We start from the raw sequence: 23,895 nt of genomic DNA, 5'->3' as shown, positions 1-23,895 counted from the left end.
AATCATATGGTGGTTTTGGGACGTTAAACCCCACATATCAATCAATTCTTTAGGTAAACAATTTATTCACTTGATTTCAGCAATTAAAAAATTTAGGTGTTCTTTCAGCCTTGTCGCTACTTCCCGCCAAGTGTTTATTGCATCCACTGAGCTTAACATCGTTCACTTTAAAAGCGTGGCTACTTTTGGGTATTTTTACTGTCTCTTGCTCAAGTTAGCTTTTGGCAAGTTTCAAATTTCTTGGCTATGTTTTTGTCTTTTTCACCTGGCAACCCTCGTAACATATTACAGACATACTATAGAGAACGACGCACCGTGCAGAAGACAACCCCGATCACTGGCATAAGAGCCAGGGTGCCTAGCCAGGGGGCGTAGCCAAGGGGTGCTTTTTGGATTGCGTCCCTGATGTAAATGAATCCTGAACAAGCCTTTGCAGCGTTGGCGAAGCCTTTGGGTCGCAGCTTTTTTTTAATTGTCTGCCACCTTTTTTTATTTTTATCTTGAGCTGTACGACCATGCAGGGGTGGGCGTGGCTTTAGTAGATTCTCTGAGGCCGTCCCATGGTAGACTTGAGGTGGATGGACCTGATGTTCTGCCAGTTCTTCTTGAGCAGCGTCAGGAGCGACCTGATGGCTTCGTTGACGTTGTCGGAGAGCATCTCGGTCGTCATTTTGACGTGGCCGACGCACACGGCGAGCCACAGCACCTGCGACGAGGTGTACGTCGCGGTGAATGCGAATGTCGTCCACACTCGCTAAACGCACTCATTTCGCATTCGAAGAACTGACCATACTTCGTTGCATACACCAAGTGCAACGCTGTGGAAGCTATGCAAGAAGTTCTGTCAGCAAAATGTCCAACTCCGCGCGTATTGTGCTTGGACAAATGTGCCCTCTGTAACGAGCGCTGACGGAACTGATCGCGGAGGCCACAATACAAACAAAAACACCCAGCCATTCTGAACAGCGTATCGACAACGGTATAAATAATGACGTTTCCATATTTGTCAGGCACAACGGATATAAATTTATTACTCGCTGAAGAACTAAAAGAAAAAATGTATAACGCGTAGTGAAATCACTGAGCTTTTTTTTTTCGTGCTGCAAGTGCATGCACTGCAAGAGGTCTCGTTAGCTTCCATAGCGATGCAGCCGATATATGAAACGCAGTATAATTTTACGGCATAAAATCGTTGTCATTCACAGTCACTTCATTATTTAAACTCAATTCCACACAATTTTTAAAGTTCTTATTGAACATGTGGACGTTTAAAAACTTTTACATTGTATTTTCTATCGTCAGTAGTCGTCACTGTCATAAATTTGGGCGTAGCGACTCTATTGTTTTGGTTTAAGTATTTTTATTATTATGTTACATAGTTTAGTTGTTTTGCTATATGGTCGCATGACATTGTTCTATGATACTCAAAAGCGTGCGCGCAGGGAGGTGGAGTTAGCTTTCGCCTGGTTATATGAAGGGCTGGGCCACTTCTTCCGTATACCACTACTGAGTTGGACCACCTGCTTTTTATATGATAATGGCACTGGCCAAAAACACCTGCTGTGTAATTCAAAGAACTGTTTACTTAACGCTATTGGTTACCGTAAACTCGGGGCCAAACGGGGACCAATGGCAGGCCTTCCCAATAACCGCGTCATCGCTGCATATTAATTTTTACATTCATTACGGTACAGAACTGGTAGGTGGGTGAAAATCCCTTTTCTTCTCAATCTTTTCTTAGCACGAGCATTCAGCTTTACTAACACACGCCATAAAAAAAGAGTATACAATGGGCGTGTTATGGTCAAACAAAAAAGGCTCTATAGTCGTCATCTACATTGCGTGTTCCTTTCATTATTAACACGTGCGTAGTGTTTTCCAAATTACTAGGTAAGTGTGGTATAGCCTTTTTATTTAAGTGGCGAGCACCCATTTTTCAAGAAAGAAAACACAAGAAAGCAACAGGACTATATGTTCTGTTGAATGAAAAAACACCCTTTTTAGGCACACTCTTTCTTTAGCGTCTGTTAACGGGGTCAGCAATGACTATAGGGGACCCTAGAACATGTAGCCGACGAGTCACAAGTCTCGAGACGTATAATAGCATTGAGAGTTAAGCTAGTTGGTAAGGCAGCATTTGGGGGGGGGGGGGGGGGTTAGAGCACGATAACAATGAAGACGGAAGGGTACAGAAATCATGTTCATATGTTTTTTAACACGAAATTGTTTTATGCCGGAAACCACCATGGCTCCGCTGACATACTTCCGTCACGTAAGTGACGTTGAAAATAAATACTAAAAGACTGCAACGAAAAAAAATCATAGCATATTCACGGAGTGAAGGATCATTGGGGCGAAGCTTTGTAGTCTCTCAGCTCTGGGTCCAGCCGTCCATCTCCACGCTTTACTACCGCCTTTCGGTCACGCGTCTCCAACGCATTCGTCTGTCTCCCCGCGATCTACCGATCACTTCACGTACTGCAACAGCGCAGCGCCATCTAGAAGCAAAGGGTAGCTACGACAACGGAGGAGGTACTGAGCCACATCGTATAAGCTTCACCCCCCAAAACCAGAAGGCAAGCATTCGTCACGCGGAGCCACTACGTCTCGGAGCGTGCGTTGTCCTGAGTGCTAACGTGAAGCCAATTATATACACCACGCACCGTTTGGCAGTCCTCAGAGCTTCGAAACTTTAGCGCGTTTTTTGTTGTCAATGGAGAGATGACGCGATGGGCTCGCATTGGGCGTGCTGAAAAGGTCGTCGCCTCCACGGAGCGTATACTCTCTTTTGCGCGCGCGCGCTTATCAGACTCGTAATTCGGGAAAGGATGAAGGTCACTTCGCAAACTGCCACGTTTACGAAAAGACCACGATGCCGAAATACGACGCAGGAAGAATTGTGACGGTTGTTCGCGCTTGTCCTCTGTTTCGTGCGTATCGAACAACGCGTTATCAGTGTCGAGCTTTGGCAGTAGTTAGTCCGCGCTCTTCCTGTGTATGTTAATGTCGTGCGTGCTTTCTGCTTCAGGTGTGCGCTGCAAGCTTCAAGCTGCATGCCGTTGTAAACGTGACTTTGCATTTTTAGCCGTTGCTGAAGCAATGCACAATAACCGCTCAACAAGCTCTGTGAAGACACGTTTCGCTTTAGTCCTATGCATATTTTTTTATTTTTTTATTGCTTTGACGTTCATGTGTTTTTAAATAAAACTTTTCAGTAGCGAATTGTCTTTATACTTTGCCTTCATACATAGTCACATCACCTATGGCATTACATCATGGGGAAATACATATAACGCTCATATTTAGTCTGTACAGCACATTCAGAATCAGGCCATTCGCATTATTACCAACAGTTCATTTTATTCTAATGCTACCCCACTCCTTCAGGCTAACTGTATACTTACTGTGTCTGGCTTATTTAATTTTCACTTAATCACATTGTTATATAAACAACTTAATAAACAGCTTGTGTTTGATTTAATCGATGCTAGTTTACTCACTAACACCAATAGCACTAGATTCGTCCACAGTCACAACTTCCTTTCACCTAAATGTAACACCAATTATGGCAAAATGACGTCCGCCTTCGCGGTCATTAAATTGTGGAATAACCTGCCCTATACACTAAAATCATCATCATCATCTTTTCGTGCATTCAAACGTGAACTTAAAAACTTCATCTTGCATAACTAGGTTGACAACGATGATTACTTAACGATTCTTGTGTATCCGGGCATGAAATTGGAAAGTTTTTGCAAATTTAGGTTATTGCTTTATGGCGTGATTATGTTTTACTTGTATAACTTATTACTATTGTTCTTGTGTCGCATTCTGACTGTTTTTTTTTGTTTACTTGATGTTATTTTATGTGAGTTCACTGTTTACTTTTCACCTGTGTTGCGTATTTTACGTGCTGTTATAATTAATAATTTTATTGTTACTGTTAACCGAGGGTCCCACTGCAGTCGCTTGACTTTGGGACCCTCGTCGGAGTACTACGTTCTACGAATTTTGTATTTTTAATGAATGAATAATTTGAAGCTGAAACTGAATCAGCGCGTGTCTGTGTCCCTTCTGTACTCTTCCGTCATCGTCGTTTTCGCGCTGTACTCAAAAGTGCTGCTCCGTAACGTAGTCTTCCGAACGAGAAAAGCTATGCGAGAAACGTCAAGAGGCTGTCTGCACCTAGTTCAGCCATTCAAAGTATTTTAAACCAGCCAACACTTTGTGATGGACTACATACGGAAGCCGCAACACCATAGGCGTGGAAAGTTAATCTCTGCGGTCTTACCCTCCTCATATTGAAGGTCATGGTGGTCTTGGCCTCGTGGATCTTCTCGTACATGTCGTCGTCGTGCGCGAGTGGCAGCGGCAGCTTGCCCATCCTCTTCATCATGGGACCCACCAGGTTGGTTACGTCCTTGATGACGCTGGTCGACGCCAGGAAGCCATCGAACTTCTTGACTGATCGAGAAGGAAAGCAGGGTGAATTTCAAGGGCTCGTTGCTCTTTGTCAAATGCAATATTGGTGAGAACTGATGGACAGCAATGTCAAAGAAGGTATATGGATGATGTTACTAGTGGCTCTTGAAATGCAAATGCGAAAAAAAAGTGGACCATAAGGCCACTGGTGGGGACCAACCATGCGACCTTCATCATTAATAAGAACATGTCGACAATATTGCGAAGGAAAGTATGGAATATGTTATTTCAAAGAATTATAAATGTTAAAAGGAGGAAGAATGAAGCTTGCCTCTGGAAGACCGAACCCGCAAGGTTCCATGTAAAGTTTAAGTAGATAACATCGCTTGCAGCGTGTCCCGTGTTCCTATGATCAAGTCTCAAAGCCACCAAACCATACAGCGGCCCAAGAGCATGACGTCGGAATATCTTAGAGACTATTTCATATTTCACGTCATCATGGCAACGAGACAGACGTTATCAGGAGCAGAAATGGGTGTGACGGATGGCACACCATGGTCGCTGATATGACTATCTGTCACCTGTTGCGTACTTGTGTCAGTCGCCGATGTGAATCTAAAATATACTTGCTGTAAACGTGGCTGCGAAATGAAATAATCTGGTTTACACCAGCACTTTATGTGGTCATGGCATGTATGAGACGCCATCCATGGAGGCGGCCGCGTTACTTGGGGATCCTAGAAATCTGCGAGCGACCAGGGCGCATGCGCAGAACCAAAGGCACTCATGGGCTCTTGCGCTGTACGAAGGTCCAAAAACCGAAAACTAGCGTGGGCCCCCCCCCCCCCCCAAGGTGTATTGGGCCGCCAGCAAAACTATGCAGACGCAACATTGTCTCCGACGCAGTATAGCCCGCCCATCGCATAATTTGAGTTTTGGCCGTTTGTGGCCGTGCGGTTGATCCAACACCGCCTGCGTTTGACCCAGTTCCCAAACTCTGCTGATCTTCCGAACGCAAGAGCAACCTACGCAACGCAGCTTGGGGACCCTGTGTCTCATGCTCTCTAATCAAGCCAAGAAAAGCAAAAGCGACGTCATTTGCCGTAATTTTAATACGACTTCAAGAAAATTGAAATTCCCGAATGTGCAACTTTCCACCTGCAGGGACGGAATAACGGTTCCGATGTTCTACCAATTCACGAACACGGTCGTCTTCGTGTACCTAACTGAGTATATCTTGTATTTAAACCTGGGAGTGTGAATTAGGATGAGGCTAGCTTTCTCAGAATTAAATGCACCGATTGATGTGGCTAACAAAGGAAACGAGCCTTTGAATTTCGCTTCTTTCTGTCATACAAATACGAGTGTGACGCGAAGTATAGCAGCACGTACTTATCTTCTTGGCGATGCTGGACTTCTTCCTCATCAGACGTACGGTCTCCATGTCGATGCAGTCGACTTTCTTCGCTTTGGCTTCGTCGCAGTGTTGCGGGTCGCCGATCACACAAACCCTGAAGTTTGGCTTCATGCAGTGCCTCACTCTGCGTAAGCGACGAGCGCAGTATACACACGACTATCATGCATCATCCGCGAGAATAAAAAAAAAAGACATATCGTCAACGAAGCCATAGTATGTCTCCCGCAGATTTCCTGGTATTACTATTCCGATTCTCCGCAAATACACGCGAGTTTACTGCATACTCGTGTGCATGCGTGAGTGGGCGCACATGCGTGGGTGCACGTGGGGTAAGAGGCTATAGTCACCTAGGAAGGAAGGGAGGGGGGCGCAATGTATGCCCCATACATTGACTTAACAGGGGAGGAGGCACTGCAGTTAGCCTTCCATCCCAACCCTCAAGGGGATCCCTTCGGACGCTTACGAGTGCGTGTGTGTGCGCACACAGGCGACAGTTTACTACGTCCATGGCTTAAAGGGCCTAACAACCTATTTTAATGATGGCATTTGTTTTTAGCGGAACGGAAAAGTTACCGTTCGATGAGCCCAGTGTCGGAATGGCGAAGCGAAAACACCACGAAAGATTTGTAATCAGTTTTTTTTTTCTCGCTGCAGCGAATATGAAGTCGTTTGCTCACACGCCGCAAACAGGGGGCGCGCGAGTGCTTCGTGTTCGAGCGCGATGATTTACTGCGCATGCGTGCGCTCCGCACGCATGCGCCATGGCTCGACTTGGTTCATGGTGGCCGAGACAGCCTCGCCGCCTCTCGCCGTGCAACTCATTCTACATCGTTAGCAGCGCAGAATTGACCGGGTTGGTTAATAAGTATACATACTCTAATTTTAGTGGACCTGCAGTCCGTCCGCTTTTAGTTAAAAGCACACGCTGCGAATTTTTGATTGTTCAACAACGCACAGAATAAATCTTCTACCGGCACAAACTTGTAGGTCCCAAGCGAATGGCCGTGTAGTGAGTGCAGTCGTTTTTTTTTAATCAAGAAACGCGGTAGCAGATGCTGCCTGCATCGACATTGTGAGGCGAGAGAAGGGGGGGGGGGGCGTAGTAGAGGAAGGGATTGCGCATGCTCAATGGCAATGTATACACTGGGGGGGGGGGGGGGGAGGAATGCCTCGACGAGTGAGAGAATATATATAGCATGACGTTAGCCAATGCTCCCTGCGTCGGCGTTGCATGGCAAGAAAAGGGTGAACGCACAAGAGGAGATAAGGGGAAGTGGACACGCATGCGCAGTGAGGATGGTCACGCCACACTCTGGATTCAACTAGACGCTGAACTGTTTCGCATCTAAAAGTTAAAGTTCGACGCTACCCGGATGATGATGATGATGATGCTGATGATGATGATGATGATGATGCATTATTTTATTTATGAAAAAAAAAGAAAACGGGGAGGGGTGAAAGTCAAGGGTGGTTTCCCCATTCCAGGACACCAGTGGCCGCTGCAGCTCGCCAGGCTTGATCCAGGAGACCTCTTTGGGTCTTCAGGTCAGGTCTACCGGGAAAAGTAACTGATTACCGGCAAAGCGTCATTACGGTAAGTGCCACGGTAGTTTAGTAGTTTCATTGCGCGACTGCTGACCTGAAGGACTCGGAAAGGAATACCAGCAGTAGCGACCGCAATATCTACGCATGTGGAAATGCTTGAGAGATGTGTGCTTAGATTAAGGTGCGCGTTGAAAGCCCTGCAGATGGCCGAAATTTCCAGAAACAATTGGCCCTCCACCACAAGGCGTTATAATAACTTGTTATAATAACTGGTTATCTAAGGCTCTACGCGCACCTGAATGTGCCAGAGGCGGGCTTGTCCTTGTGAGGGTTGATGTTCTTGAGGGCAATCTGCATCTCGACCGTCTCTGTGAACTTGCGGTGGCGGCGGGCCGACTCGTCCAAGAGGGCGTTGATGCTCTCGCGCAACAGCTCACGGCTAACCTTGGTACTGCGTGAAAACGAAGCATAACCCTTTTAGAATCTTCAGGCCAGGGGCATACAGAAGGCGGGTAGAGGGGGTGGTGTCAAATTTTGTTATAAAATATTTCAATTTTGTTTGCGTATATAAGGGCATGTACACATACGAACGCACAAATGTACATGAACTATGTACGTAAGCAGCGCCGAATTGAACTGGGATGGATTATATATATACTCTAATTTTGATTTTGAGAACTGGCGCGTATAACAGCATCAGGGACTATACATCAGCCTTTGAACTCCCGTGCGCAGCCCAACATGCAGCGTCCCGCCCAGAGCTGGCCACCACTCTTCATAATCGCTTGGCAACAGACTTAGCAGCTGCAAGGCAGCCTCCGAGCACAGCGCGTCGGGGAACCAACCCGACCCGCTATGCTCAGAGGTAGCCGTTGTTGTGTGGCTGTTGTGTATGTCATCCCGCGATCGTACTCATGGCGAGCTTTGGGCTGGGCTAGGGTCGGCGGGGCCTACATGTCCCCACAAGCGCCTCAGTGGGCCAATGGCGCCTGCCGCTGTTTACACAAATGGAATATAGATCCACATTTTTTTTTTACAATTATACCGGTTACCGGGAGAATAGACACTGCGCAGATCTATATAAAGCGTGGGGAATCGCGTAGGGCTTCCTTCTATCGCGAGAGCTTTGCCCAAAACTTGGGCGTACGCTAAACCGTTAGGAAAGCGACACACAGAGAAATAATCTAGGGAAAAAAACGAGCGTTTCGTACCTCATGTTGCACGTACCCCAACCCACCCGTGCCCGTTCAGAAGGCCCCGGCCGCCGCCGAAAAAACACGCACGGGGCGCGCTGCACAACGGGGCCCACACGATCTGTCGCCAAGCCCGGTCGCGCGCTATGCTAGCATGTCACGTGAACAAAGAAGAAACCCAATCGGAGAGTTTCAAGTTACAGTTTGAAACTATATATCAGTTTACTCTTCCTTTGAACACGTGACTTGAACATCGCTAATGCGTTTTTTATGAAGTTATGACGAACCGTCGCGCTTACGAACTGTTGGTACTTTTATGTCCAAAGCTGGCTTTGGGATTCATCATCATCAATCCGACTACGCCCACTGCAGAACGAATTTGGCATCTCCGATGTTCCGCCAGTCTACTCGGTCCTGCGTTTGCTGCTGCCACTTTATACCCGCAAACTTCCTAATCTCATCTGCCCGTCTAACATTCTGTCTCCCGTTCATCCGCTTGCCTTCTCTTGGGATCCAGTCTGTGATCCTTAATGACCGGCGGTTATCTTGCAATTGCGCCCTGTCCATTTCTTCTTCTTGATTTTGACTAGGATGTTCCTCTGACCCACTCTGCTCTCTTTGCCCCTTATGGTGGCTTCGGGATCACTCTTGTCTTGTCTTGTCACCTAGAAGATCTTGGCTCATACCCACAAGGGGGATCGGCCACACTGTACATTATTAGGGAAATTTTTTATATAACGATCGCTAAAAAAAGAGAGAAATCAGATAAGAACAATAATAATGTTCCTTTAAAAAAGGTGAAAAAGTGAAAGAGAAATCAATAAAGCCGAATATATAAAACAAATTATCAAAAATGAAGAAGGGGACAAAGAATTTGATATATCTGGCGGTGCCACTAGCAGCGCATTCTTCCGGTTGCCTGAATGAATTTATGTAGCACTGACAGAATAGCACTGTGGCCCGCACCCAACTGACTGGCTCCAAACGATAAAAGGGTGGATTATTCGGCGCAGCGAGGCGAAGAAGCGGCATGTGAGAAGAAAGTGACGCATTGTTTCCGGTTCATTGCAAACTGCAGATAAATTAGTTAATGAAAATACTGATTTGTGGAGATAAAAATTTAACCGAGGAACTCTGCAGCGAAAGCTTGTGAGGGTCACCTCACATTGACGGGAAAGGCATATTTCGGTGTTCCATGTGAATCAGAAGTGCCGAATTTCTTCAGATTGTAGGAGCGATGTTTCGTTTATTTTCTAAATTACCAGGTGTCTGAATCGTTCGGCAGTAATAAAAGAAAACTGTGGAGCTACTAGTACCACCGGGAAACTTTAAGTGAGTCAGCAGTTTCATTTAGTGCGATTCTAGCCTGCCCGGGGCCCAAAGAAACAGAACTTCTGATAGGGTACGGCAGTACGAGAGACCAAAGTATCCTGAGAAGAGGAGACCGCTTTGTGGACGGAAATGTGTACAAACAGGCAAAGCATCCGAAATAATAATAGCTTTTGATTGCTGATAACTTAGTTTTCGAAGAGCCAATGTAATAGCCAGGAATTCTGCGAGATAAATTGGTGTGAAGTAAGGCGATCGGAGCGCAAAGGACCAATTAAACTGATGAGAAAAAATACTCCAGCCTTCTGAAGATTTTGCGTTGCATCCTTCGAAATTACTACGTAATTAGGAAAATGACCGAGATGGTCTTGAAGGAGGCCCTCCAGAACATGCTTTGGAAGTAACTTGGCGTTTTTTGGAAAAAAAAATCTAAAATTAAGTCGACTGGCATCGATCATAGGGTTCGGGGAGTTAAAAAGCTGGAGGGAAACGTGAATATTTGATAACAGAGACTCGACAAAAAGGACTTGGTGTCTTTGATAACGACACCACGTGCGCTTAAAAAAAAAGTAACAGGATATCTGGTGAAAACTGTCTATTAACAGGAGATGGGCGCATCGTAGAGCTTTATAAACGTTTGCACGGTAAGCTGTCGGAATCTTACATGAAGTGAAATGATTCAGGCTTCCAAATAAAACACCCTATTCGCGACGCACCTAGGTAGTTCGAGACACAGCCGCAGAGCTTGCCTTTCTAGAAATATAAGAGGTCTTAACTTGTGCTCAGCACTTCCGGAAAACAGAACGCAACCAAACTCCACAATGGGGCGTACGTAAAGTTTGTATGTCATAAGTAACGTATCCCCGAATTTCTATTGCAAAACCAGCGTAGCAATTGTAAGGCGCTTTCTGCTCTACGGTGCGTTGTGCCACGTTTTCTTTTCTTTTTTTCTTTTTTGCTTACATCTGTCTGCTGTATCACTGTTTATTTAAACATTGTGTAATGTATCATAATTGCCTTTAGGAAAAAGTCCCGAAAGCTTTAGACATTAGGTCCGGACCTCCTCATGTGTACAAAACACGTGTATTATTTTTGTATTCGTACCAATGCACTTCAATTTTTTTAAAAATTGTCATTCTAACAGCGAACGTCGCTGGAGCCCAACGGTGCAGCAAAAAAAAAGCAAGAAAGAACGTCTGCACCCGTGTCAAGCTAGAGTGGCTACTGCAAGCAGAGTTGGAAATTGTCATAATTCTTCAAATAAAAGTGTGCCATAATTATTCCTTTTGCCGATTGCAGAATAGCCACTGCGCGTCCGTAACGTAACACGCGCATATTCGAGTCTGCCCATGTTGATGCTGCTGGCACTGATCAATTATACCCGAGCGCTTTGTCGTGGTAGGCCTTATGTGATGCTTATGTGATTCTGAAAGATAAAAAAAAAAGAGAGAAGTGAGCCTAGTAACTGTCTGCATCAGTGCGCGACACCTCACGAGGGATGGGGGTAAGGAGGGATTAAAAGGATAGGATTAAAACTATAGAGATAGAGAGGGGGAAAAAGAGAGCGTGGCGCAGGAACAGCGACACCCAGAAGCAAGCAGAAGATAGGAAAGATGGACACGGTCGCAGGAGTCCGAGGACGAGGCACCACTCAGCGAGAGCTCTTGTCGGCAGCAGAAGATGGCGTAGGGCGATGGATAGATGGATATGGCTGTACCCTTTAGATCGGGCGGCGGCTAGCGCCACCAAGCCGTAATACTGACTGAATTAAAAACTAGATTTATTTTTCCCCTTAAATAGTGAGGTTGAGGATTCGCACTCTGCAGTGAAGGGTTTAATTTTCACTCGTGCCTTGACTTTAGCCACCAATCAGACAACCTCCTTCTAGTTAATTCTACCCGCTTAAAGTCTATTTTGCCCTCACTGTCCCTAAACGCCAGTGCTTTGAGAAGCTCTGCGCCATCATCCTTAACTATAGGGTGGAGCCCTTTGCAGAACATTATCAAGTGTTCGGCAGTTTCTTCTTCCTCTCCACACGCACTGCATACCGTGTCTACCCCTTCGTATTTGGCCCGATATGTCTTGGTTCGCAATACTCCCGTCCTGGCCTCAAACAGTAGAGAACTACCCCTAGTATTATCATAGATCTTTTCCTTGGCAATTTCCTGCTTAAACGTTCGATAGATCTCAAGTGCGGACTTCTTAATCATGCCAATTCTCCCCATATCGGTCTCAGCTTCCTTCACCTTCTTCTTAACCGATAATTCTTTTTGGTTGGGCCCCCTGCTGTTTTCCAAGTATTTACCAGTCAACTTTCTGGTTCGCTTCCGCCATTTGTATCGACATTCTTCATGTACAAGTAGCTGAAAACATTCCTAGCCCAGCGCTCCTCCCGCATTTCTCTCAATCGCTTCTCAAATTTTATCTTGCTGCTAGCTTCCCTGCCCTCAAATGATGTCCATCCCATATCACCTTGTACTCCCTGATTTGGCGTATTCCCGTGAGCTCCTAAGCCAAACCTACCTATTCCACGTTGCTTAATTTCTAATCTTGCTTGAACTTCTGATCTCATGCACAAGACCGCATTGCCAAACGCCAGACCAGGAACCATGACCCCTTTCCATATTCTTATCACAACATCATACCTATTGTAATTCCACAGTGTCCTGTTTATCATTACCGCTGCATTCCTGTTACCTTTAGTCGACGCGTATATTCCGTGCTCCCTCAGGTACTCGGCCCCATTGCTTATCCATACGCCCAGATATTTGTATTTATCTGTTATCTCTAGCGTGACCTCCTGTATTCTAAGCTCGCTACCTTCATTGTCAATAAAAATCGTGACTGCTGATTTTTCCTTACTGAATCCGAAATCTAACCTATCTCCCTCATTACCGCAGATGTCCACCAATCTCTGCAAATCTTCCTTGTTGTCGGCCATTAGCACTATATCATCTGCGTACATCAATGCTGGTAGTGCCTGTTCAATGACTTTTCCTTGTTTGACGAAAGAGAGGTTGAAGCCCAGTCCACTTTTCTCTAATTTGGCCCTCTAATCCTTGTAGTTACATCATGAATAATAAGGGTGACAGAGGACACCCCTGCCTAAGCCCCCGTTTTACCTCTGCAGGCTCGGATACCTGTTTTTCCCTCTTTATAATTACCTTGTTACCTGTATAGATATCCTTTAAAAGATTAGTGACTACATCTTCCACGCCAAGTGCGTCCAGTATTCCCCCAATTCTTCTTGAACCACCCTATCGTACGCTCCCTTGATATCCAAAAATGCTAGCCACAGAGGCCTGTGTTCCTTTTCTGCTATTTCGATGCACTGTGTCAGTGAGAACAGATTGTCTTCCAACCTCCTGTGTTTCCGAAACCCATTCAGCAGTTCCCCCAGCACCCTCTCATCCTCTATTCATGCATGCAGTCTTTCCTTTATAATCTGCATCGCCAGCCTGTACACCACTGATGTCACTGTTATAGGACGGTAGTTGTTTATGTCAGCTTTGCCTCCCTTTCCTTTATAGATTATGCTCATCCTGCTAAGTTTCCATCCATCGGGAACTTTTCCATCGATTATTATTTTGCTCACTGCCTCTCTCAAAACCTGCTTAGACTTCGGACCTAATGTCTTTATCAGCATAATTGGAATGCCATCTTAGCCAGTCAGCCGGAGCAGCGCCTCCTCTATTTTTTCAGTGGCCGGGCGAAGGAGCAGATTTCAATGAGAAGCGGTCGTCGGTGCTAGTGCAGCATTTTCCCGCCAGGCGCTGCAACTGGAGTAGAGATGCCGCCGCGTCGTCTCTTGCGCAAACGAATGCTGCGGCTGCATTCGAAGCTGCTATGCGGCTCGGTTTTCGGCTGTAATCGCATTGTTTAAGGTATAATAGAAAATCTGAAACGATAATCGTGAAGCACTTCTTGGTCTGGCCACTGAGCTCATTTCAAAGGCTTCAGTCGTTCGCGACTACTAGATCAAGGCACTCGTGCGTCACCTGCTAGCTAGGCGGATACCTGATAGCTCGTGCAAGTAATCTGCGGAAGATGGTTTTGTCACCGTGGCGTACGCTAGACTGAGAGTTGCTTTTTTGACTAACTGAAAGTCAATTTTCAAGGGAAGCCTTTGCTAGGAGCTAATATTAAAAGCTTGGGTACCTAATGTTCTCCGATTCTTGCTACTCTCTAGTGGTATCTCACTTTATGTGCAAGCCTGGAGTTCATGCACTAAGTAGCACAAAATGTCACTAGACTGCTTTAAGGGATACAGTTCTTCATCCATTCCCTTCGCGAAGCCTGACATGTGTGGCCACCGAGAAAAAGCAAGTGTCAGAAAATGAGGAACTGCGGCAGGTGATTTCACCGTTTGAGAGCTTAAACAATGAAACCATCGTGGAATATAGACTAGAACAGCTCCATATGCGGCGCGATTACTGCGACCGTTGCCTATGTTTTGAACAGGCGCTGTTAAAGTCTCAAGTCTAATGCCGACTCTCAACTTGAGCCAAGCTGACAGGCATGAAAAATGTGGCCTGTAGTCTGCTTGAGCTTGTTTGTGTATTCGTGGACGGATTGTTGTAGGCTTAATATCCGGATGCTCAGCTCTGTTTCTTTCTGCTTCTCTCTGGCATCTTAATTCTATAGCGAGCAGAGTAGAGGCCAAATGGATGTGTGGTGCCCATGGGCTACCAGTCAGCTTGGGGGGCGTAATGTTAGCGTTGCACACGGCAGCGATTGCGATGCTGCAAGCTCCCGTTTAGCGATTCCGATCGCCATGTTGCCAGACGTGACGGGTAGTCTTCAGCCGCCACTACTCATAATCTATAAAATACGGGGGTTGTAAATGACGGCTACATATTAGAGTGTAGTACGAAGAATTTTTAAAAGACCAATTGTTCTACCTGATTGCTGCAAGTACGCTGCCCTGGACACCAGCGGAAGCTGTAACTTCACGGAGATACAGCCGCACAGTGCATTAAGGCGGTAGCTTTATACGTCTCATCAAAAGCAAAAAATTGATCGCCGACGGTGTCCGACGTCTTCTCGCGTCAGCGGGTGAAACCGAGTGATTCAAGAAATCTTCATTACGCGAAAACGTCATCATATGACGTCACATATCATAAATGTTTGTGACGTATCGGAAGGTCACGTAACTTGACGGCATATAACATCTTCGCTTAATTGAAATGAGCCGATCGTGAGGGCATTGCATTATCAGCTGAGGGACAGAAAGCTAGCTTTGTTCCCAATCCTCGAGGCTGTAGGAAAACCATGTTAGGCGAAAAAATATCCCGCAGGGAAGCAAGAAACATTTAGCGCGTTGAACCGGAAGAAAACGAAGATAGTTTCTGCCTTTCAGTCGTCTCGAATTTCCGTCAATCTTAGTGGAGTCCGTCAAAAAAAAACTTGAAGTTATTATATCCAAATTCCTGTGCCGTGTTCCCCTATTAAATTTTTATTTACACAGAGCTGGCGTGTCTTTCCCCTCTTCCTTCCTTCTGCTAAGAGTCGGAAACTGCTGAACATTAGTTTGTCTCATGTTGTAACTACGCAGTAATCAGGAAAAGACCTCTAGATATTCCGTCTGCGAATCTAGGTTGAAGTTTAACCACAGAGACAGTTCTAAATTTTACTGCCTCCGTTTTGGGAAGTGGCCAAAGAAATTTATTTGATGCGGTGGGCAATTTCAATCCAGACATTAAACGTACTTCAACATAAGGACCACACAAACAAATACTCAAAAAAAGAAGAGTCGGGAAGCGATTTTCGAAATATCAATAAATATGAAGCGTAAAACCCAAATTACTTGTGTTTAAAACACACTCACCTGTATGGTCGGCTCCTAGAATGAAGGTATAGTTATTATATTAGTGATTATTTTATTTTTTTCTCACTCTCTGGATATTTGTTCTTGTTCTCTTTTTGAAAAAATCTTCCTTTTACATCTTTTCTTTTTTTGTAAACGATATTACAGTTACCTAAGGTTAAGGATGTTGTAGGTAGCCGGCGGATTTAGCCTTGCATAATTTGCAGGCAATTGCCCCGCCCGTTATTACAGTTACCGTCTATAAAATACTGTATGTTTTCTTGGCCAATCCCCCAGTGTTATGGGCCATGGATTCTAGGCTACAAACAAACAAGTCGTCTCGGGTTAATCCATAAGAGGACCGGCGAGTTTAACTGATGAGAATTGGAAAAAAAAACAAGCTTTTTTTTTTGTGTCGATATGTAGAATGGTACACGGCAGTATTTTATACTGAAGCACGCAAATAATGAGGTTTCAATAGCTTGAAAACGAAAACAAAACGCATATTTCGAACCGGTAGCACGGCCCGGCAGCGCCCGGTGAAAACAGCGCGCTACTTTGTTCGTGTCACTTTTCATCTTCCCTGCGTCCGTGAACCCGTCAAGAAGCACGACTGAAAATTAACTCGCATTAAAACACGAGTTTGCAAGATTCCTAATACATGCGGCCGTTGAGCGCCAGCATCTTGTACTAGGCAAAAATTTTAGAAAAACTCCAGCCTCCCTCACTCTACATGCCAAACGCTGGCGCCGCCACTGCCTACAGCACAACTTCTTGGTCGTAGTGGATAAGCGTCATTACATGAAGAGCACCGGTTGCTCAAACAGCTCTGGGTGGCATCTCTTGCCATTTTCGAAAGATGTCGCCATATTAAATGCGAAGCAGTTCTTCACGTACTGCAAGCACTTTTGGCGTTTATCTGCGTATCTATCTCTCTATGTAGCCGCTTACGTCTGGGTAATATAACACGGGAGGGTACGATGGTTTGGCGAGTGTCACTCGCTGGTCACGACATGAATAATAGCACAATCTCGTCGCGTACGTCGTCAAACACTTTTCAAAAAACAGTACCACATACACAGGGGCAGCGTTTTTTTTTTTTTTAAACACGACACATTGTTTTCTGCAGCTCGCGACAGACAATTATTTAAAAGCCTCTCATTATCCACCAGTTTCGGTTTCAGAGAGCTCCAAAAACGAAAACCTGGATGGATAAATGCTGGGAGTTGTCCCTTTATAACAGGGTGTTTGGATAAATAGATTAATATAGCTGTACTCTTATATACATAAATAGATGAATGAATGTGGCTGTACCTTTTAGATTGGGCAGCGGCTAACGCCACCTAGCCGTAATGCGCTTAGTGAACTATACCATGAGAGTTAACTTTCTTTTTTTCCCTTTAAATAGTGAAGTTGAGGACTGGCACTCTGCAGTGAAGGGCTCAATTTTCACTCGTGCCTTGACTTTAGCCAGCACGCAGATAACCTTATTCTAGCTAATTCTACCTGCTTAAAGTATATTTTGCCCTCCCTGTCTCTAAACCCCAGTGCGTTGAAAAGCTCTGCGCCGTCATCCTGAACTATAGGGTGAAGCCCTTTACAGAACATTATCAAGTGTTCGGCAGTTTCCTCCTCCTCACCACATGCTCTGCATACTGTGTCTACCCCTTCGTATTTGGCCCGATATGTCTTGGTTCGCAACACTCCCGTCCTGGCCCCAAACAGTAGAGAACTACCCCGAGTATTATCATAGATCCTTTCCTTGGCAATTTCCTGCTTACAAGTTCGATATATATCTAGTGCGGGCTTCTTAACCATGCCATTTCTCCAGATGTCAGTCTCAGCTTCCTTCACCTTCTTCTTAAACAATAATTCTTTTTGGTTTGGCCCACTGCTGTTTTCTAAGTGTTTACCAGTCAATTTTCTGCTTCGCTTCCGCCATTTCGTATTGACATTCTTCATGTACAAGTAGCTGAATACCTTCTTAGACCAACACTCCTCCCCCATTTCTCTCAATCGCTTCTCAAATTTTATCTTGCTGCTAGCTTTCCTGCCCTCAAATGATGTCCATCCCATATCACCTTGTACTCCCTGATTTGGTGTATTCCCGTGAGCTCCTAACGCAAGCCTACCTATTCCACGTTGCTTAATTTCTAATCTTGCTTGAACTTCTGATCTCATGCACAAGACCGCATTGCCAAACGTCAGACCTGGAAACATGACCCCTTTCCATATTCATCTCACAACATCATACCTATTGCAATTCCACTGTGCTCTGTTTATCATTACCGCTGCATTCCTGTTACCTTTAGCCGTCACGTTTATTTCGTGCTCCCTTAGGTACTCGGTCCCGTTGCTTACCGATACGCCCAGATATTTGCATTAAATTTGAGTGCTGGAAGCGCCACCTAACCGCAATACTTAGTGAACAATAAATAAATTTATCTTTTTTTTCTTATCTTTAAATAGTGAATTCAAGGACTGGCACTCACTTAGTTACAGCCAGCGGCGTGCCACTAGGCGCCGCCTGGTGCAAATATCGTCACCTATAAGTGTGTGCGGCCCTCGACCACGTCAGCACACAGAACTGTGCCACACTTTCGCATGGACCGCATCAAGAATTACTTTCGAATGGGAAACAAGACCGCATTGTCGCCAAAACAAAACTTTCAGAGCGTGCGCCACGGCCTCGCAACCAGCTTAGACTGCGGTAGGGTACTGACCATAATACTGCGGGAATCAAGGAGGTTAAGAACAAACACGGCAAAAAAAAAAAGCTGCTATGAAGTCATTGTAGCTTGTTTATTGACTGCCGCGAGCATAGAGTTAATAAACAAACAGTATATTAACTCTATGGCAGGGAGCAGGGTAACTAGGAAACTCTATGGGAAGTGGGGAGTCCCCTTCGAGGGTATCAATGGCACGATGGAGTCGAGTGCTCACGCAAACTTCAAAATGAATTTAAAATACGTTACAAGTAACATTCACTGTGGCTTTTTTTTTTTTTTTTGCAGATAAAGTACTATTGCAATGTTCACGAAAATCGACCTCGCAGGCAATCTAAGCTGAGTGTCAGTGCCCCTTTAACTTACTGCTAGAATGAACCTACAATAGCCGCCTACAACTTGTACCTCTCCTGGCCGGCCGTTTCAAGAATGGTATCTATATATAACAATAACTGACAAGTCATAACATGGAAATCATGACATGTATGTCCCGAATGTCATGATTTACATTGCATGGTCTTGCTGCTCTTTCGGTGGTTTCGTTCGCATGACATATTGCGAAACTGGTATGGTATGACATGACTGTATGGCGAGCATATGTCATGTAAGTCATGACTACACGCCACGCCCATGGTGCACGCTCGTAGCCGTTTCGCTAGCTTCAGATATAGCGAATTTCGTATCACGTGCCGTCAGTAGACTACAAAGGTAAATGACACGTCCAAACTTGATAATCTTGACATGCGTGTCATGTAAACTATGACTACATGCTACGCTCATAGCGTGCTCGCGGCTGTTTCGCTGTAGCTTCACATATACGAAATTTGGTATTACGTGATGTGAATGGATGACGAACACGAATATCGGGCGCTAACATGATAATCGTGACATGGAAGTGATGTACGACATAACTACCGTCCTCCTCGTAAGGTTGTGCCGATTTTAAACTGACATATCAACATTCCTCATTCGCATATCAATTCCCGCAGTACATGGGATCTGCTAATTTCTTAAGTTATTGCTTCAGTAAATATTTTGTTTCCACGAGCACGTTTTTAAAAAGGGTTCGCATGATTATGAAATTTGAAACCTAAACCACGATTCTGTGAAGTCCGAACATTTTTTTAGCGTGTGTGTGTGCATTGATTGCTCGTTGTCCTTAAGCCGTGAGCTAATAAACACTAACCGGTTCTTGGCCGATCCCCCGACATGGGTGTGTGCCATAATTTCCAGGCTGTTCTTAAACCACCATGCATCTAATTTCCAGTGTAATATATCAACACCCAAACGAATCCAGCAAAGCATATTGGGGTAGATAGTCCAATTAGTTTATCAACAGCAGCCAAACTGGTGCAATTTTCTGCGAAACTGCACAGACCTAGGTCTTCATCGCATGAAAGTATCAAATGCCATTACTCCAAATGCTAGCCCATTGGATAACGAGTCAATGGAAGGCACAAGCGTCTGAACACTCTTCACAAGTTAGACTTTAGCTGTATTAATGCAACAAACTTCAGTACCGAATTGAAAATGAAAACGGAGCGCAAAGGGACAAGACGGAACACCATCCAGCTTTTTTGCACTCTGCCTTTATTTTCAGGCTATGCCCCACCTTGCCGAGCAACACATTCTATCTTAAGCTTCAGTAGTAAACTAACCTCTCAAGGTATGTTGTATGAAACTAAACTTAAAATCTACAGTGCAGCCCCCACACCTACTTTGCAGATCTTACTAAGTAAAATAAAACGAGGACAACACGTAAAATAAAGACACTGCACATTTAATGACAGCCATCTTAACAATGGTGGACGATGCTCAGTAGAGTCGCTGGGGTGGACCCATGGTGGACTTGATGTGCAGTGACCGAATGTTCTGCCAGTTCTTCTTCAACAGGGACACCAGGTAGTTGATGGCCAAATTGATGTTCTGTGCCAGCTCGTCCGGGGTCATTTTGACGTTCCCCACGGCAACAGCAAGGCACAGCACCTAGCACAGAAAAACGAAAAGATTGCAGTGAGAACCTAGTCAAAATGCTGCAGACTCTACACAAAACCATGTCAGTTGTCAGAGGTGCACGAGTAATCAATAAAAGTTCATTGCCCAGTGCTAGACTCATCAAATGCATACATCAACAAGCAGAGTGGTACAAAATATATGCCAAGTGCTGAAGAGAAATTTGTTGCACAAATACAGTTGAGAAATGTAACATAAAATGAGTACAAAGCATTCGTTCACAAGTATTCAGAGCTGCTTGAAATATAAAAGGCATAGACGTGATAAAAAATGTACCATTATGCAAATTTATGAGCTTTGAGTGCAGTTCAGTAAACTCCTTTCCTCGTCTCCGCTGCCGCGAGTGTTGCATGATAATGCACTCGACTAGATTAACTATACGGGCTGAGCAAAGTATCTGACCAGAGCATACCTTCTTCATCTGGAACTTAATGGTGGCCTTCACCTCGTCCAGCTTCGCCATCATGGACTCGTTATGAGTGAGAAGGGTGGGGAACTTGCCCGCCTTGTTCAGGCCAGGGCCCAGCAAACGGGGAATCTGCTTGATCAGCGACTCGGACGCCATGAACGCATCGTACTTCTTGGCTGCGGAAGTGATAAGCAGAAGCAAGCACTCAGCACAACCCAAACTGGTGGCAAGGCAAAAGCAGGCTTTGCAAGTCTGCAAGTTGTGTCAAGAGCAAGCTACCAGTTCAGACTTTGTTGGGTCTATCACAAGAAGTTCAGGTAATACATGCAGTTTTGTAAAGTCATCATTCTGGTAGCATACACCATCTCATTCGTAGCAATATGCCACAATGGAGAGCACTCGAGAGCAATTCGGCCATCTGGAGTTCTTCAACATGTGCGTAAGTAGGAGTGTACCTTCACAGTTGTATTTCACAGACAGAGTGCGGGACGTTTGTGTTTTCTTGAGAACAGATATGTTACAGATATGGTGGTGTAGGATCGCAAGAGATTAGATGAAGAGCACTGCACACAAAGCTAGACTTTTAAAGAAAATGGGCAGCATACGATAGCATGCTCACAATAATAATAAAAAAAGGCACGCACCAAGTTTCTTGACAAGCTTCTTGCTTTTGTTCAGCTTCTTCAGCGCCTCAGTGTCCATGCAGGCAAGGTTGTTGGCCTTGGCTTCATCACAGTGCTGCTGATCACCCAACACGCACACCTGGAACTTGGGCCTGGGGATGTGCTTCAGCCTGCAAAGCGGAAGGGTCAGCATCGTCAACACCCAAGTAACACGGGCTTCAAATCAATACCAGCATGCACAACTCGTATAGATACCACACACCTTTACCCTGCACACAGTGAACATGCTACGAATGGGTTGAACTCCGTAGAGCCAAGTGCACAACAGATACCACTGCGGCCCCAGTACAACAAAGAGTTGCATCTTGCTCAGAAATGCACGTGTAATCAACTCGGTTCATTGCCCAGTGCTAGCATCATCACAGCAATGATGCAATTGCTCTTCACAGCCCTATCACTATTACAAGACCTTAGCCTGTTTCGAAGTTAAAGCAAAGCACTTCAAATAAAGGCTGCCCTCAGTGCAAAGAAGCAACAGCCACAGCACTTCAAAAGCAGCAACAGTCGCAAAACTCACCCTACCTATTACGTCAATCTACAAGCTACGGTGATGACAGTTTAGACAATTTTGTCCATGTTTGTCAGTCTTCAATGGCCAACAAAGGAACGAATCGGTATGGTGCAACTTGGTGCTGCCTCCGAAGCAACCCGGTGTAAAATTTCATGCACACCGCTCATACATACGACAGTGAGCGTCCAGGCGACACCGCAGAGGCGAACAGTTATTTGGTGTCGCCGAAGCGAAAACACCTCCCCACAGTTTTAAGACTCTGGGTACGAGTCCGCCCGGCATTTCATGTGACAGAAAAGCCGAGCTACCTGTTGCACTGCAGACCCTTGGCGTCTCATGGGAAATTCGCAAAAAAAGCGACTGTCACTACACACAACTGTCAGCACCACTGAAGAATCGCTCTCATTTCAGAAAATTGGCACTTGTCAATCGAGCTTCCAAATCAGTGGCGCTATCTAGCAGCTCAGACACCATTGCAGTGACAACAAAGTTCATTTTCACTGTGCTGCCACTGAAATTTATCGACAGTGCCTGCGCCACCTTGTTCTCTTGAGGTATCACGATAACCCAAGCCGATCGTTACCGGGTTAGCATCGACCGTGAAGCTAGTATCGCGCGGAACGGATAATTTAAAGCAGAATGCCATACATCATAAGTCTCTTATTGCTGCGCCGCTCAAATCAGCATGGCAGTTGATGCGCATGCGCTGTGTAGGAAGCCCCCCATCTTGCATTTCACTGCACAACCGCGACTCGCGGGATGATCACGCTACGATCGAGATAACGCGTGCTTTTACCGATCAAGTTTGAATGAAAATTAGGGTTATCAAAACTGGGGTTTCGAAAGCGCGATAGCTTTGCTTTGGAAAATTGGTTAGTACTTATCGATCACGTTTGAACGAGATTTAGGCCTAAGTGGGGCCGAAAGGCTACGAAGACGCCAAAGGCTGCGCGTTTCAGGTCAAGTTTTTGTGCGTGCGATGCTCCAGCCGAAGCAGTGAAGATGGCGTGCGCCGAAGCCTACTTGACTGTGCCCGAGAAACGCTTGTCCTTCTGGGGATCGTAGTTCTTGAGCGCGATCTGCAACTCCACCGTCTCGAGGAACTTGCGGTGCTTGCGCGCAGACTCCTGCAGGACCGCATTGACGCAGTCGTATAGCGTGTCCCTGCTCACTTTCGAGCTGCAGGAATGAAAACGAGAAACAGAGTATGATCAGTACTACGGTATCTGCAAAGTGTGCGCTAGGGCACCACGAAGCGAAGGCATCGGCAAGATATACTAAAAAAATTTGACGTTTAATACTGAAATCGGGCTACATGCTGAATTGTAACGAATCTTACTATGGATTATTACACACATTACTGAGTTAAATAACCAGAGAACAGAGGATTTCAATTGATGACATACCTCATGGCTAGGCAGCCGAAGCGACCACGTACCCGGCGTACGACCAAAAGAACAAACAGAAGCGCTTGCCGAACTTTTCGTGTTTTTCACGTGACCACATATGTCACATCCTGGATGGGCAAATGGATTGATATGGCTGTACCCTTTACGTTGGGCGGCGGCTAACGCCACCTAGCCATAATGCTTAGGGAACCAAAAACTAGACTTTTTTTTTCCTTTAAATAGTGACGTTGAAGACTGGTACTACAGTGTCTAGAATAGGTATTTTTTAAAGACTGTATTGGTACTTTGAGTGATGCGTCACATGCAGCGCCCTAGTGAGTAAAACTAAAAACGTATTTTTTTGTTTTGCAGGTAACTAAATTTTACACAAAGTGCACTAGTTTATTTGCTTTAAATTTGTTTTACAATCGAGGAAAAATAGCATTTTATTGT

The 23,895-nt window shown here is 45.3% G+C and overlaps 2 protein-coding genes across 2 annotated transcripts; both read right to left on the bottom strand.

The window, feature by feature from the left end:
- Positions 1 to 438: 438 nt before the first annotated feature.
- On the bottom strand, positions 439 to 8,697 carry LOC119165228 (large ribosomal subunit protein uL1). The gene is made up of 5 exons (XM_075870367.1): positions 8,596 to 8,697; positions 7,680 to 7,835; positions 5,815 to 5,963; positions 4,292 to 4,464; positions 439 to 706 (listed from the first exon to the last, which is right to left on the bottom strand). The coding sequence occupies exons 1-5, from the start codon at positions 8,598 to 8,600 to the stop codon at positions 536 to 538; spliced, it is 654 nt and encodes a 217-aa protein (XP_075726482.1). The 5' UTR covers positions 8,601 to 8,697; the 3' UTR covers positions 439 to 535.
- An 11,500-nt stretch (positions 8,698 to 20,197) lies between these two features.
- On the bottom strand, positions 20,198 to 23,596 carry LOC119164217 (large ribosomal subunit protein uL1). Its single transcript, XM_037416356.2, has 5 exons — positions 23,461 to 23,596; positions 23,078 to 23,233; positions 21,505 to 21,653; positions 20,864 to 21,036; positions 20,198 to 20,424 (listed from the first exon to the last, which is right to left on the bottom strand). The coding sequence occupies exons 1-5, from the start codon at positions 23,463 to 23,465 to the stop codon at positions 20,254 to 20,256; spliced, it is 654 nt and encodes a 217-aa protein (XP_037272253.1). The 5' UTR covers positions 23,466 to 23,596; the 3' UTR covers positions 20,198 to 20,253.
- Between the last annotated feature and the right edge of the window lie 299 nt (positions 23,597 to 23,895).

Source organism: Rhipicephalus microplus, chromosome 8, assembly GCF_043290135.1.
Source record: "Rhipicephalus microplus isolate Deutch F79 chromosome 8, USDA_Rmic, whole genome shotgun sequence".
Taxonomy (NCBI): domain Eukaryota; kingdom Metazoa; phylum Arthropoda; class Arachnida; order Ixodida; family Ixodidae; genus Rhipicephalus; species Rhipicephalus microplus.
This window is presented reverse-complemented; position numbering and strand designations above follow the sequence as displayed.

Excerpts from the sequence above, each read along its gene's own strand:
- LOC119164217 (XM_037416356.2), bottom strand. Across the intron at positions 21,654-23,077 it reads CGTTTCTCGGGCACAGTCAA|GCTGAAGCACATCCCCAGGC; the intron begins GTAGGCTTCGGC and ends TCCGCTTTGCAG. Across the intron at positions 21,037-21,504 it reads GAAGCTTGTCAAGAAACTTG|CCAAGAAGTACGATGCGTTC; the intron begins GTGCGTGCCTTT and ends TCACTTCCGCAG.
- LOC119165228 (XM_075870367.1), bottom strand. Across the intron at positions 5,964-7,679 it reads CCCGCCTCTGGCACATTCAG|AGTGAGGCACTGCATGAAGC; the intron begins GTGCGCGTAGAG and ends TCGCTTACGCAG. Across the intron at positions 707-4,291 it reads TGACCTTCAATATGAGGAGG|GTGCTGTGGCTCGCCGTGTG; the intron begins GTAAGACCGCAG and ends ACCTCGTCGCAG.